This window comes from Poecilia reticulata, chromosome 20 (genome assembly GCF_904066995.2).
Source record: "Poecilia reticulata chromosome 20, P_reticulata-male-v2, whole genome shotgun sequence".
NCBI classification, from domain to species: Eukaryota; Metazoa; Chordata; class Actinopteri; order Cyprinodontiformes; family Poeciliidae; genus Poecilia; species Poecilia reticulata.
In genome coordinates this window covers 22026643-22042513 of record NC_088849.1, presented here as the reverse complement: position 1 = coordinate 22042513, position 15871 = coordinate 22026643, and the positions used below count along the sequence as shown (strand labels likewise).

Here is a 15871-nt window from a genome sequence, read left to right as displayed (position 1 = left end):
AAAAGGTGAATCAAACTCAAATAGTCACCTGATGCACCGTGGATTCTGGTTTACGCAGCAAAAAAGGATCAAAGGTCAAAATATAGTTCTTTGGTTTTATTTGCAGATCAGGCTAAAGGTTACAGGCTTCTGCTCCTATTCCTGCACCTGCTCTCTGACTGACAATAGAAACCGATATGACTTATTGGCTGATTCTGTAGGCTGGTAAAAAACCTTATGACCACCCACGTGCATAATATGCTACCCAAGACCCACCTATTTATACCGTGAAATACCCTCATCCCAACCTGAAATTAATTAACTAATTCCTAATAATTCCTAATCAAAGAACGTATTCTAAACAGCAAATTAAACAAAAATTCTAATGATAAATCAACTAGGAAATAAACAATAAGAATAAACTAAACAATTTAAATTCTAAGATTTAACCAAAAAATGGGAAAATAGCTCCTACACTAATCTCAAAATGAATAAATTTGAGTTTTTGTTCCTGTTTTGATTCAACGTACATTTTTGAAAAGACAATTAACCCTCCCCCCACATCTTCCATCCTACACTGCAAAAACTGAAATCTTAGTAAGATTAAATATCTTAAATTAAGGAGATTTTTCTTGTTTTCTTTCTGACAAGATAATTTTTCTCACCAAGAGGGATTTATGTTAGAATATTTTTCTTATTTTAAGTGTTTTTGTACTTAATTATCTCAGTAAGATATAAAAGCTTAATGTTAAGAAAATATTACTTATTATGAGTAGATATGTGCTAGAATCTAGAATATCAATATTTACCAATCAAACTTCAAGTCTAGAACTTATTTTATATAAGTAAAAATTTCTTATTTCAAGCACAGAAAGCGAAATCACATACTTAATGAAATGTCTTCAGATAATTAAAACAGACTATGTCCAAATGGAATCCTTTGTGTTTTTGTCAATGAAAAATAAAAAAAACCCATGAACTTATACTCTTGTATAAGTTGGCAGAGTGTACTGGAAATTATAATTTAATATTTAAACGGTTGACATTTAACACAACAATTTCAGAGACAATATCAGCTTATATATCAAGATAATTCTTGGCATGTTTCCATCTGCTAAGGACCTTCTTAATCTGATCTTCTTGATGTAAGATGTGGGACCTCTTACTGACATGTCATGAAATTTCTATTGATGTGTGATTTGAAATGGCTGGTATTCCACACAATGAGATTAGAATCAACAATATTGATTGGGTCAATGTCATGATAAATATTTTAACTTTTGGTTTATATTTCAAATTCTTACTTTATAAGTTACTAATATTAGTTTGAACAATATTTTATTCATCATGTTTGTAACCCCTTTTATGACATCATACAATCCAAATGGGAAAGCGCCCAAAATGTCAGTGAGATGGTAGTAATGTTCGATACAACAGATTTTCTTTCCGATCCAATACCGAGTAAAATTTAAGATGGTATTGGCAATACAGATCCCATACTTTGTGCAAAGACAGTTAATTTGTTTCTTAATTAAATAAAAAATAAATGTAATCCATATCTTGGCTTCATAAAAAGAACACAATGTACTCTGATGCACTCATTTTAAACTCAGAAGTACATTGAGACAACAATCTTGTTTACTATAAACTATTTTAATTCAGCAGAAATATACAAAATATGTGAAAATGGAGTTGCAAACTAAAAAAAAGAAAATTAGTAAAGTAATAACCCTACTAAATATACTGCTCAAAAAAAATAAAGGGAACACTTAAGTGTTCACTTAAGTGTTTAAGTGTTCCCTTTATTTTTTTTTTAGCAGTGTACATCATTGTTTAATTATTAAAACTACTATAAAATGACAGCTGAAATAGCTCCGTGTCACTTTTTTATAATCTGTCAACATGTCCATTTCTGAGTGAGTGAGCGTCAGCAGCACGCTGCGCATGGGCATTACGTCCTTACACCTTACATACTTACCAGGCGGAAGAAAAAGTAGTTCCCATTAACAAAGTTTCATTTAGGCAAGATCTCAATAATTTAGTTACTTTCTAACGTGCTCTTGTTAATCTACATTATCTCAAATTACTAAAATGTTGAAAGTATTGATCCTTGGATCTGACAATAGATTTTAAAGAATTAAGTTCTGGTATCGGAAGAATCGATATTTCAGTATCAATCCGCACATCACTAACGGCAACGCCAGAGATCATTTAACTGCCCTGATTAACGGTTAATTCAGTTGTAACAGCCTAACTAAGCTTTTATCTACTGTACTTTTATAAGATTTTCTTTTGGCAAATTCTCTAATCTCGGTTGGACATGGATGAAGATGGAGGACTTTTTTACGTGTATAGACCCTACAGCTGCTGTACTCAGAGGTAAGTTTAAAGTTGTCTGTCTTTCTAAGATAAGCTAACTGAAGCTAGTTAGCATGTCGTGATATGCCAATTTTCATCCGCGGTTAAAGAGCCGCTCTTGTGAATATGAGCTTTGAACCACAATAGATGTGGCTTAAAAATAATATCGACACGAGTTCTTGGTAGCTTCCGTTTTTTAACATAGCTAAGATGGCTTCTCATTCGTAGCTTCTGATTCGGGAAATGGTTAAAGGGCAATTCCGCCTAGTATTTCACTAACTGAGGGTGTTTGATGTGCTGTAATTTAAAAACTTAAATGCAATGAGTCTAATAGCCTAGGTTAGATATTCCACACTGTTACCAGGATATTTTAAACACTATTTTTAATTGGTGAATTTAAGTCGTCCTTGTTTGATTTAATTAAAATGACTTTCTTGCCATCTTGAATTCATGTAATATTGTAATTGAGCACATGAACTAAAATAAGACTTGTTTTATTTTTCAAGTAAACCAAACTGTTGCCATGGTGAAGCCTATGCCGGATAAGTCTCCAATCACGTATTGCACCATCTACAAGAAACTTTGAAACTTTGGGAATTGCAAGTGACGGAGTCCTTCACATTCTTGAGGTAAGAAATGTATGATACTGATTCATCATGACACTGATTAGTCCCTTAAACGTGATTTGTTTTGTGATTGTTTTTCTGTCTGTGCTCCAAATAGCAGATGACCCAACAACTTCAAACAAGACCACTTTTCAGCTCTGCGGTGATCGTGAAACCAACTTTCTACTGGCCATTGGAACCATGCCTGCCCTGATCTTCTGAAAGGAGGACATCACAGCTACTACACCTTTCAGCATGCTTGTCTGTGGCCACTCCTCTCTGTGCTGCTGACAGATGTCTTGAGAACGGCGTCCGTAACTGAGGCAAGACTTCCACATATAAAAGGCTATGGCTTATTGGAAGAAGTTCATTGCGGAGGAAGCTCCTATTGTTGACATCTAATCCCAAGATTTTTCTTTGCTTTGGACAATTTGGTTTGCTTGACTCTTAGGGCATCTTATGAGTGCGGCAGATGTGTCAGATCGTCATTTTTCTGTCATTTTACAGGATTGTTCCAGAATCAGATGCCCATCCAGACTTTAAATTCTGGCCAGTAGTCATGTTTTATTTTGTTTATGTGAAACTTAAATGTAATAAAGATGTTAAAAGTAATTGAACTTATGTCTTCATTTCAGCAAGCCAATAACATCTCTTGTTCCAGTATTCACAGGATCAATTTGTAGATTTTTGTCTTGGCATAAGAACCTTGAGTAAAGCTATGACGAAATATATATTTTAATCCTATGCAACAATAAAAATAAACTAGATTTAGGTATATCACTGCAAAAAGTCCCCTTTCAAAAACAAGAAAAAAAGTACAAAAATAGGGTATAATCTTCTTAAAATAAGAAAAATTATCTGCCAACAGAACAAGAAAATTTATCTTGTCAAGATTTTCTAAAACAAGAAAAAATATCTAACCAAGATAAACCTACAAATATCTTAAAATTAGTGTATTTGTACTTAAAACAAGCCAATTTTACTAATACAAATAGAATATATGAGATTTATTTTCTTAATACATAGAGCATTTTTCTTAAAATAAGAATATTTTACGCTATTTCAAGAAATTCAGTGTCAAGTAACATTTTCTTTACTTGAGATAATTTTTCTTAAAATAAGATAATATATCTTACTCGTATAAGTAAAATTGGCTTGTTTTAAGTAAAAATACACTAATTTTAAGATATTGTAGGTTTATCTTGGTTAGATATTTTTTCTTGTTTTAGAAAATCTTGACAAGATAAATTTTCTTGTTCTGTTGGCAGATAATTTTTCTTATTTTAAGAAAATTATACCCTATTTTTGTACTTTTTTTTCTTGTTTTTGAAAGGGGACTTTTTGCAGTGTACAAGTCAAAAATGTTGGTAAAACAAACAGTAATTTTTTTATAACCCAGCAGAAATGCGATGAAGTGGGAGGCCAGTAAGTTCTGCAAAGTACAGGATGTATTTTACATGTCAGGAACCAAAACAGCCACAGAAGATGTGTTAGTTTCTAGATAAGACACAAGAGGAAGTGAACAAGGATTATTTATAAAGCAGCTTTCACACAAGTTGCACGTGCTACAAAACCAAGCACAATAAAGTCAGGACATAAAGGCCTGGAGGAACAAAATGGGTTTTAATTGTTTTTTTTGTTTAAATGTTCTCATGCTGGAGGCAGACAGTTATCTGGGACTACTGGGAACATTTCCGGTGGGTTAGTGGGCTGCTGGTTTGGTTCATGAAGAAGTTGTCCTGCTGGACACATGAGCTTGTTTTTCACACCTCAAACCTCAAATAACTTCTCTATTTTTCACCGCTCCCATCAGGCAGACCTCAACGTGCTCATCAAAAACTCAACGGTTACAAAACGGAAAAACCTTGTTCCTACTAGAGACACATAGATTACATTTCTGTTTGTCTCTCCAGCAGAGAGACACGAAGTACAGTTGGTTGTTGTTAAGTTGTAAAAACATAAATACTTTAGCAATAAATGCTGTTTTATTTGAAATGGAAAAACATGTCCCTACTGACATTGAACTTTTTAGTGTTAACTATAAATTACAAAACATCTGCAACAAAAAACTAATTTCCAGATTTTATCATCTTCACTTAAAATCAAGTTAAAATGCTAGTAATCCAAATTATATCTGCTGTTGAAAGACCACAACCCTGGAGCACCAATTTAATTTTCACATTAATTACTTGTCCTTTTATGCCCTTAGATATTTTATAAATATTTGTATCTTGTTCTCTGTATGTTTCTAGTTTGAACTGATGTTACTGAGGAAAAAATAGAATATGAAGAAATGGAACCGCTGCATAAACGGTCTTCACTTCATTCACTTCAAAATAAAAGCATAAATATAAACATCTAACTACTAGAAGAATTCTTAACAGCTGATAAACTTCAATAAAGATGTGGAAATTAATTCAATTGAAAGTTTACAAAGCAGAGAAGTAAATTAGAAAAATTTATTTAGCACACTAAACATTGTGAAAGTTAGCAAAAATGCTAAAATCCCAAACGAAAACATGAGCAATTAGCACGTTAGTGGGTTAGCATCACTGGTAAGCATCATATACTTTTATTGGAAGAACTTTACCCTGTCCTAATATATACAAATGCTAATGTTTGTCTGTCTGATGACATCATTGTAAAATATTAAATCAGATGTTTTGATCAATTACTCAATACTTGAGTTTTCTACCAAGTTACAGAAACTTTTTCACTCTTACCAGAGTCATAACTTCTACTTGAATTAGAAAAATGTAAGTATTCTTACTTGAGGACATTGTTCTTGGTACTCTGTCCATCTTTGTCTAATACAGAAGCAACAGTAAACAGAAATGCAACAGTTTCTAAAATACGTGTTGCAAACAAATAGTTTTCTTAAAAACACTGACATTGATAGGGTTACTGTATTACAGATCTTAAATGAGCAGCAACCAAAATTACCCTTCTTCTATTGCTGAAGGCAACTTCCTTTTCCTCAGTGATTCGCAGAAAGATGATCTGTTTCTAAACTTAGCTAGATTGTCTCACACTAACTCTACAGTTGCAGAACTGACTTTTTCAGCCGATGAGTTGGCACAACGTTTTGTGAAGATCGCTGATATGTGAGCGTTTCTTAATAGCAAAAGTAAGTGTCTGAAAATCTATATTTTAATACAAAAAACTTCTAAAAATGTTGCAAACCTTTGTATTTTATACACTCGTCTGGTTACTGACTTTTCAGGGATGCAGATAAACTCATCCAGAGGATTTGATGAAGATTACAAAATGGGATCAGAGGACATAGCTGGATCAAAAAGACATTTAAGATGTTCCAAATGCAGCATGGTTTTCCTCTTGATGTTTCTGATTTGTTCTGCTGTTCCTGGCAGTGGATTTTCACTGAAGAGCTGCAGCCTGAGCAAGACTATAGCTGTGTGTGTAGAGAAACGACTGACTACTATTCCTCAGGATATTCCTCCGACCGTTACCGGCTTTGACCTTTCTGTAAACAGGTTGACAAAAATACGATCTTCAGATTTTACACCCTTACCTCTTCTAGTGTACTTGGAAATGAATCGCAACAAGATTTTACATATCGACAGCGCCGCTTTTGCCACTCTGACTTCCCTCCAGAAGTTAAATCTTAACAACAATAAAGTTATTAAACTGGAGGAAAGAGTTTTTGATGGGTTGAGCAACCTCACCGAGTTACGAATTAATCATAACCAGATAAAAGTTGTGTCGTCCACATCTTTCCAGTCTTTGAGGAAACTAAAAGTCTTGGATATTTCTTACAACAAACTGAATCAGATCACAGATGTCCATCTCATATTGCAGCATATGCCACAGCTACAAGAGTTGGTGCTAAGAGGAAATAGTTTAAAAACCTTTCATTCATGGGAACTTACCAACAATTCGCTCAGTCTTTGCAGACTTGATTTGACTTTTAATCCTTTGGAAGACTTTAGGATCACTGCTGATGTCTTCCAAAATCTCACCTGTCTGAAAATTGGCAATCCTTACGGCAACAAACCAATGAGGTGGAACCTGAAAAACCACACTTTCCTGAGCACAGTGTCCAGTCTTGACATCACTGGTTTGATTATGTCTCTTGATGATATGACAGAATTATTTAAAGCTGTAAACTCATCACTCACCTTTCTGCGGATGAACAGCATGAAACGCAACCAAAGTCAACTCATCAACATTTCCTGCTCCATCCCAACAATGTCCAAATTGCATTTGCGACGCAATAAGCTCAAGATGATCCATTCAGATTTATTCAAATCATGTGTCCATCTGACTGAGTTAGATTTAGCAGATAACTATATAGAAATTATCCAAGAAAATGCCTTCACTGCGCTAAAAGGTTTAAGGATTTTGGATCTGAGTAGAAATAAACTTTCATCTGTTCCAAACGCAACAAGGAATCTAGAAAATCTTTCTGAGCTTGATCTAGACAGCAACAATATCCGCTCAATCACATGCCAAGATTTCTCCAATAAGACGATGCTTAAGGAACTAAGCTTGAAGAATAACTCAATCACAGCTCTGAACAAATGTGCTTTCAAGGATTTGCTACGACTCCAAGCTCTCAAATTACAATCCAACCAGATAGCACATTTAAATGGATCTTTTGAAAATCATCTTCCAAACCTTAAACGTCTGTATTTGAATGGAAATAAACTTACTAAAATTTTACCAAAGGAATTTGGGGGCTTGCGATCTCTCCTTAACTTATCGTTACATCAAAATCAAATGAAGGAACTTCATAAAGACAGTTTTGTTGGGCTGACAAATCTCACTGTTGTCTGCTTGCAGACAAACAGTATCACAAGACAGGCCTTAAAGTCAGGTTCTTTCAATGCTCTGATTAACCTAAGAAGATTGGATCTATCTTCTAATCACATTAAATATTTTGACTGTCAACCTCTGATACATCCACCATTTTCTAATCTGTCCCGTTTGGAGGAGTTGTCTATTATTGGTCAGCACTCTTCTGGAAAGTCCTGTCTGCCTGCAAATTTCCTGCAAGGTTTAAACAACCTTTTGAGTTTCTATGCCAAAAAAATTAATATTAACTACATTGATAAAAACACATTTAAATACACCCCAAAGCTTGAAAATCTTCACCTTGGGTCAAATGACTTGAGGACTCTTTCTTCAGAACTGTTTGCCCCAATTCAAAACCTTAAAAACCTCTACATACAGCGAACAGGCCTTCAGTCATTAGATTTCTTCATAGATGCCAACCTGACCAAGCTGGAGTTCCTGGAGGGAAGACACAACCAATACTCAGTCATCACTGAAGATGTAATCAAGTCGCTTCCATCGCTCCTGTGTGTTGACTTTACATATATTAGTTTCTCCTGTGATTGTGACAATGCCTGGTTCCTAAACTGGACAATAGCAAATACACAAACACAGGTTATTGATGTGTATAACTATTCTTGCAACTATCCGGATGACTTCAAAGGCAAAAAGCTTTTGGATTTCGACTTCACATCCTGCTTACAGGATAAGGGTTTCATCTGCTTTGTGTCCACAACATGCATGGTTCTTTTTGTTATGGTTATGTCCTTCAGTTACCATTTCATGAGGTCCCAACTTTACACTGCCTATTACCTATTCTGGGCTTGGCTCTTTGACTCAAAGTACAAAAATAAGGAGGCTCCTCATCAGTATGACGCCTTTATCTCCTACAACTCCAGTGATGAGCCTTGGGTGATTGGTGAACTGTTACCCAAATTGGAAGGAGAGCAGGGCTGGAGGCTGTGTCTGCACCATCGAGACTTTGAACCAGGTAAGACCCTTTCTACATCATACTGAAAAGTCTTTACATTTGCATGAAACTCTGGTTCAGTTGCTCAGGTCCAAGGAAGAGTAGATGTTAAAGAGGTTGAATGCTAGAATCTGGCAGTATTTGAACATAAAACCTACCTTGTGCAATCTGCTAAATGTCAGTGTTACCATTCTACATTTGAGGATTTACTTGTGTACTCAATGGGTTCGTATTTGACAATACTTTACAATCCATATGTTGAGTAATTAGGCTACTTGAACACAAAAACAGATCGATAAACCAAAACTGAGACCCTTTGAAATTGTCTGAGGTCTCCTTTGCATGCTTTAAAATTCACATACCGTTTGATCTTCTTGTTAACATGGTTGCCATTTACCTACCCCCTGTTGGTCTCCATGTGTACCATATATCTTCAAACTGGATCATCACTTACCTTGACACACAAATGATATTTTTTCCCTCAAGTACCACTACATTACAAATAGAAAAGGCCTTGATCATCTGTAAACTCTCAGATTCAGGCGGGACCACTGTTATTTTCCTTCCAATGACAGAAAAGGTGACCAGATCTTTAGACCTGAGGAGTTGCTTAAGTGTCATGGGAGTTTGGTGGAGTCCACCTGAATTTTCTGGATCTGGAGAAAGTTTATGCATATATCCCCTATAATGAATACTGTGGAGGGTCTTGCAAAAGTACAGGTTGCTGGGGATGCTTTGAATAGCTGGATTTGCATTCTTGGGACAAAGACATGTCCAGGACCTACAGGAAAAACAGAGACTGGAAAGCAGGAGCATGAAAAAATGACAAGACAACAGCAGAGAGTGAAATAACAAGAGACAAGTGGGGAGACTAATTAGGTGAGATGTTGAGAGTGCAGAGTACAGAGACCCAAAACACCCAACGGTACAATCACAACGCTCAAGATAAGTCAACCTTAGAGGGACGAAAACAGGAAGTAAAGCAAACTCAAAGGAGAAAGTCCACATTGACCAAAAATAAAACAGGAAACAGCAAATTATAAAATCTGAAACTAAAGACCACAACTCCGAAGACAAGAAAATTAACTGCTTAACAGAATAAACACAAAGTGTAAAAGTTAATGATAGCTCAAACTCTGGAACCTTTCCAAGATTGACTGGGTATTATAATTTCTTCTGCAAGGGTCTCTGTACTTCACATTATGGTAAAACTGTTTTAACTCGTGTTCACATCAGAAGAGGCACCTTTTTGGCAGAGCTGTTAAGAGACGAACCGTCACCCAGTTCAGATGCGGATTCATTGAGTACTTTTGTCACATGTATAGCAATCTCATCTTCATCACCTAATATATCTTTTGGTTGTTTCGAATGCTCTTTTCGGACTCGTATGCAGGACATCTCCTCCATGCTTTTTATTTAGACAAGCTGAAATATTTTGCAGTTCAAGAAAGACCTTTGTTTCCCCTTGGCTGAAACAGACATCTTTGAATTTGGTTTTATTTTCTCAACATGATCCCAGAGATGCTGTTTCTGCCCCCAAAGCTTCAAGCTGTCGGTCCAGTTCGTCATTTCTTTTTTCCCACAGCTCCTCCTCCCAGTGGTGCAGCTCTATGAGCCTCGGCTCTCTCATGTCAGACTCCAACTAGTGTCACTGACAACAGTTCAAGCAACCTATTAGCATATGGCAGGAAAGGCTGGTATAAATTCCCAGGTAGTTTTTACCAGTGAGTGTTGTAATGTCACTAGTTCTCCAGAGGGTGTCGCTGTTGTATATTAGCTGAACCATTTGAAAGTAGTCATGATGAATCCTTGGAAACCTCTGCGGTTTGTTGTTCTCCTCTGCAGGGAAGCCCATCATTGACAACATCACAGATGCCATCTATAGCAGCAGGAAGACGATCTGTGTGATCAGCCGCCGATACCTCAGGAGCGAGTGGTGCTCCAGGGAGGTCCAGACAGCCAGGTAAGCAAAAGAGAACAGAGCTGTCTGATAGTATTTACCGCCTTTATATCCTGGAATGTTCTTCATTTCCAGCATATGGCAGGAAAGGCTGATTTTGAACTGTCTTTATGTGACTATGAAGGTTCAGAGTCCATCTGACTCCATCACTACACCCAGACTTTAGATCGTTCCTCGTTAGGTCCAAAGATAATGACGTCAGTTTTCATTTAGTGTCAATTAGGGCTGTTGTTAATGATTATGTTAGTAGTCGTTTAAAACATAATCATGCTGTAAATGATTACCAACAACCCTAAAATCAACACTGTTGTCCTAAAGCTGTTTTCTCTCCTTCTGGCCTCCTCAGTTTCCGTCTCTTTGACGAGCAGAAGGATGTGCTGATCCTGGTCTTCCTGGAAGACATTCCCACCTACCTGCTGTCTCCTTTCCACCGAATGAGGAAGCTGCTGAAGAAGCAGACCTACCTGAGCTGGCCGCGCGCCGCAAACCACCCAGAGGTGTTCTGGGAAAACCTGAGGAAGGCTCTGCAGACCGGAAACGATCCAAATGAGGAGAAACTTCAGCTCGCTGTGATAGAAACGCATTGAGAAGAAGGAAGAGCCCAACTAACAACTTCCTTCTGGATGATCTGGAATTACTTCCTGCAACGTGTGAAGGATTTAATTTTGTCTTCATCAACTAAAAGATACTGTAGTATGAGTTGAAAAACATGCTTTTAAAAGTTTCCAGAGCATTGTAGAACAGCTCTGGAAACTTTACTACGATTTCATATTTTTCTTTAGCATGATTTGATAAATATTGGTTTTTGTAATGTTGATCTTAAGGTTCTGTGTTTCTATTTTTATGATTTTATACCAGTAAAAGTAATTTTTCCAGTAAATTTCACCTGCGGTTCTATACCTGACAGACTTTTTGTCAGATCCTGTTTCCATTTCTGCTGCTCTCTTACTGTGTTTCCAGTTTAGATATTTTCTAAATGTTTTTACCTCTTGGTAATGTTTAATAAAAACAAAAAGTGAGAAAATAAACTTAATTTATTTCTGTAAGCAATTCACCACACATTACTTACTAAAGCATTATATGATTATTTGTTTACAAATTATCTGGGAAAAACTAAACATTTTTATTAAATTTAAGTAAAATAAATCAGCAATGCAGAAACACAAAATTGCAGCTTTTTTTATTTATTTTTTTTTTACAAATATAAATAACTCAGACTAAAAGCAAAACTATGAAAACTGAACATTCGGCACATTTTGATTTAGATGAAAAAGTCCCGACTCTTAAACTCTTTAAATAACTTTTACTTCCTCAAGTGAACAGAGATGATTTTAAACTATCTCCACTTTCTGAAGGAGGGAAAACCTTTTATTTATTTATGATTAGTGATTTTGCACAGCAAATTAAAACTTTTTGAAAGACAAAATGTAGAATATTTTTACTTACCTATCTGCATTTAAAAACATTAAAAAGCGGTTATTTAAACTTTGTTGTAAAATGCAACATTTTAAATTGAAATGCGAGTTTTGTTTTCTTTGGATGAGGAGCAAATTTAAACTTTTATATCAAATTTTTTAATTTAACTTATCTTTAAACAGTTATCCACATCTAAGATAAACATTTTATATGCATGTTATTTAATTGTGCACAGAAGAAACCTCCTACAGTCTTTATGTTGGTGAAAACAATTTTTGCTTCCTTTTATTGTATATGAAAAAAAAGATAATTATAGATATATCTTTTATGAATTTGAGTTATTTAAAATATTTAAAGTGTAGAAACCAAACAGGATGTTCATAATTACATGTTTGAAATAAAATCAAATATACAGAATGATGTTTTTCCAGCTTTATTAGACATATTTTAACACCATTTAAAAATGTATTTGTTAAAATCTAACAAATAAGATGCATTTCAAATAAACAGCAAATAAAAAGTTGCGTCTATTTATTTCAACCACTATAAATGTAGTTATCTTAGTTCAATTTATTGTTTAAAAAACAAACATACAGGTTATTTTCCCATTATCAGAACAGCTACAGATGTGGTATTATTAATACTACACATTCCTGTTTATAAAACAGAAGAGATATAAAAAAAGTCACAGAAAAGCATTGAATCCGTCACCATTCAGCAAGACTTTTAGAGAACCTTAAACACATTTTCTCTTCTTTTTCCAGCCATTTTGTCTCCAAGTTACTGAGTTTTGCTGTCATTGCTCAGTTTCCCCATCAGGACTTCATTAACTCTCTTCTTCCGTCTCTCACTGCAAACAGCAACACAGATTTGATCAGTCAGAGGCTGCGAGAGCCGGAAGACGAAGCCCGTGAAGAGCAGCGTGAAAAATACTCACTCCAAGCACTTCACGGCCCTCGCGGTCCACGGCTTCGTTGGGTCGGCGCACACGAACCTCCTGTTGACGTGGAAACTGCAAGACGAGAGCAAACGTGCATGAGCAGTTGCTCCTGAAATCCAGAGGAGGGCAGAGTTCCCGAAAACGAAGAGGAGCGCGACCTCAGCATATTTTAGTATCTAAAAATTACACCATCAGATGGACCAAAATATGAAGTTAAGTGGTAATGTTGGTATTTTAAACACCAAAATGATGATAACTCATATAAGCAACAAAAAGTAACAAAATTAGGCCATTTATTTTTTTTTTTTACCAAATCAGGCTCTTTCAATAAAAAAATACTTATAAAACTTTCAGGTGTGTGTCTGTGTCTGGTGAATTTTTGGTTAAAACATGTTTATGCATAAAGCAAAACTTAATAAATTCATTAATCGTTGATCTGGGTGGATCAATACTTGCTAGATAGATGTGATACAAAAAGCCTGGGAAATAAATCAACATTTCTAAGATTTTAATTTGTGTGGAATAATTCTGACCCAATTAAAAAAAAAAAAAATAAATAAACTTTTATATCATTCTTGAATAGTGGGCTGCTCAAAATCTGTTCACAGGGCACAAATGGCCCTTGCGCCACATTTTGGACATCCTTGGTTTAATACATCTCTAGGTCAGAAGATCAATGTTGTTCCCTTCAAAAATGTGTCTAATTTGACAATTTTCAACTACCTGAGTGTTGTTTCACAAACATAAAAATCCTAAAATTCTACTACTTGTAAAGTGCATGCATTCATAAAAAAAGAGAAAAGAAAAAATAAATAGATCTGTGGGCTACCCCCAAAAATTGGCACCCTGGGCTACCACCCTGTACCTAACATGCACTGTGCAGAAAATTAAGTTATTGCAGCTATTTTTGCCTCTGTAAGGTAAAAATAGCAGCAATAACTGTCCCTTAATTGTGCATGTTATTAAAAAGAGACTCTTTGTTTTTCCTTTAGCAGCTCCACAAACTCACATAACATTTCATTTTTTTTAATAGTATCGTTCAAACTCACATGATGGCAGAGATGTCACAGGAGCCCTGGATGGTCTGGACGCTGTAGCTCTTCACCGGAAGGCAGGACAGCTTCTTTTTGGTGTATCTCGTGCAGCAGCTCGCTGCAAACAGAAAAATCAACCATTAATGAATCACATTTTCTGTAAATATCCACCTCAAACTCATTGGCGCTTCCACCGATCCGACTCACTCACCTGAATCTGAGCTGCAGACGAAGCTGCAAACAATGAGGAAAGCGCACAGCGCTGCAAAGAGACACGCCTTGTTGCTCTCCATTCTCAGTCTGTCGAGTGTGAATGAAGCTGCAGAGGCGCGACAGGTCTGAAGGGATTCGGTGATTGCTACACATCAGGTGCAGCGATCCCTCCTTTAAATAGGCCTATGAAGCCGGCAGTGGGACTTCCCAGGTGGGCTGGGTGAGGTGAGACCATGTGCTTTTCTTCAGTATAAAACCAGGAAATGATTGACAGAAAGTCTGGAAATTTCACCTGGCTGGAATCAGCTGAACAAACAACTAACTAATAATTCACTGCATGGACGAGTGTTGCACTGCAGCATGGAGTTCAGGATGGAGAAGTTTGAATCAACGCTAATGCAAAAACACAAAATATTAACTATTTTTGGTGTAGTTTCTTGTGCAAATGTCTTAGCACACTTGAAATAAGATAAAACTAACTTATTGGTGACATTTTAGAAAGACAGATGAGTTTGTTTTAGATCAATACTTTAATATTGATGAAAAAGTCCTGGTTCCACTGGTGGATTATTTCATTTTTTACATAGGAAAATCTCTTGCTACATATTTTAACAATATTAAAGGATTATTTACTTGAAAAAAGCTCTTATATCTTGATGAAAAGTTACTTGTTTCGTCTTATTTTAGGGGCACTAAGTGCCCCTAAAATAAGAACTACAATAAGAACTAAACTATAAGAACTAAACTACACCTAAAATAGTAGGTAGTATTTTGTGTTTTTGCAGTGGAGGGAAACCTAAAAATATGTTTCCTTTCATAAAACGGTAATTTTGAATTTAAGATAAATGGATTTTCAATGCAGGATTTCACAAAAAGTGATAAAAATCAAAGAAAACATCAATATGCAGGTCATATGATGTCTGGACTGTAGCACAAAGATGTCACAATAATAATTTACATTAATCAAGTCTTTTGTTTACATTTAATTTAGAAATAAGTGGGAAAATCTTCACTTATTACAGAAATCCAATCCTCTTTGTAGCTGCTCAGCAGTTTATTTGTTTGTTTGTTTTGCATATTTTTGCAGTTATTTCGATACTATTTTGAAAACTCTTTGAGGATGGAAGGACTCCTTGACATCACTGTCATATCTTGCTTCCTCCACAGATTCTCCACACAGTGGGAGTCTCTCACTGCGCCGCTCCATTAGTACCGGTCCAAACATGAAACTAAACCATCACTTTAAACCTGAATCTGAATAATTTGGTGCTTAACTGAACATGTAACCTCAGTTTGAATGAGTCTTACAAATATGTTCACAAATTACAGATTCTGTAAAGTGTTTTCTATCAGTGCTGACATTACTGCAGGGGAATTTTTCTGGGCAGTTACTAAATTTAGAAAAAAAAATCCCCCATTATCAACTCAAAGATTGGAGGCTTTGGTTGATTAAACTTCAGATATACTCCCATGTAGAAAACCCCCCTACCCCATCATGCTATTACTGTATGTTTTATTGGAAGGGAATAAAGATAAACAGTTCATATTAAAAAACTTTCCCCCTCCTGTTACTGTATTTTCTTCCTCTTTCTAAAGAAATTT

The 15871-nt window shown here is 35.7% G+C and overlaps 2 protein-coding genes and 1 long non-coding RNA gene across 4 annotated transcripts; 2 read left to right on the top strand and 1 right to left on the bottom strand.

Moving 5' to 3' along the window:
• Positions 1-555: 555 nt before the first annotated feature.
• On the top strand, positions 556-3554 carry LOC145549337 (uncharacterized). The gene is made up of 3 exons (XR_014085266.1): positions 556-2358; positions 2844-2966; positions 3061-3554. It is a non-coding gene; the product is annotated as an uncharacterized LOC145549337 (long non-coding RNA).
• A 2328-nt stretch (positions 3555-5882) lies between these two features.
• On the top strand, positions 5883-11810 carry LOC103456748 (uncharacterized). Of its 2 annotated transcripts, XM_008396462.3 has the most exons (4): positions 5883-6069; positions 6166-8727; positions 10552-10669; positions 11013-11810. In XM_008396462.3, exons 2-4 carry the CDS (start codon positions 6168-6170, stop codon positions 11251-11253), a joined length of 2919 nt encoding a protein of 972 aa, XP_008394684.2. In that variant the 5' UTR covers positions 5883-6069; positions 6166-6167; the 3' UTR covers positions 11254-11810. The 2 variants fall into 2 exon arrangements, with proteins under 2 accessions (XP_008394684.2, XP_081457546.1); XM_081601420.1 differs by lacking the exon at positions 5883-6069 and having other exon boundaries at positions 6096-8727.
• A 689-nt stretch (positions 11811-12499) lies between these two features.
• Positions 12500-14806, bottom strand: ccl20b (chemokine (C-C motif) ligand 20b). The gene is made up of 4 exons (XM_008396463.3): positions 14268-14806; positions 14072-14174; positions 13020-13094; positions 12500-12932 (listed from the first exon to the last, which is right to left on the bottom strand). Exons 1-4 carry the CDS (start codon positions 14347-14349, stop codon positions 12863-12865), a joined length of 330 nt encoding a protein of 109 aa, XP_008394685.1. The 5' UTR covers positions 14350-14806; the 3' UTR covers positions 12500-12862.
• Positions 14807-15871: the final 1065 nt, after the last annotated feature.

Coding starts and splice junctions, on each gene's coding strand:
- LOC103456748 (XM_008396462.3), top strand. CDS start 6,168: ATGCAGATAAACTCATCCAGAGGATTTGATGAAGATTACAAAATGGGA. Junction 8,728..10,551: donor CCATCGAGACTTTGAACCAG/GTAAGACCCTTT, acceptor TCTCCTCTGCAG/GGAAGCCCATCATTGACAAC. Junction 10,670..11,012: donor AGGGAGGTCCAGACAGCCAG/GTAAGCAAAAGA, acceptor TGGCCTCCTCAG/TTTCCGTCTCTTTGACGAGC.
- ccl20b (XM_008396463.3), bottom strand. CDS start 14,349: ATGGAGAGCAACAAGGCGTGTCTCTTTGCAGCGCTGTGCGCTTTCCTC. Junction 13,095..14,071: donor TGTGACATCTCTGCCATCAT/GTGAGTTTGAAC, acceptor CTCGTCTTGCAG/TTTCCACGTCAACAGGAGGT. Junction 12,933..13,019: donor AGGGCCGTGAAGTGCTTGGA/GTGAGTATTTTT, acceptor TGCTGTTTGCAG/TGAGAGACGGAAGAAGAGAG.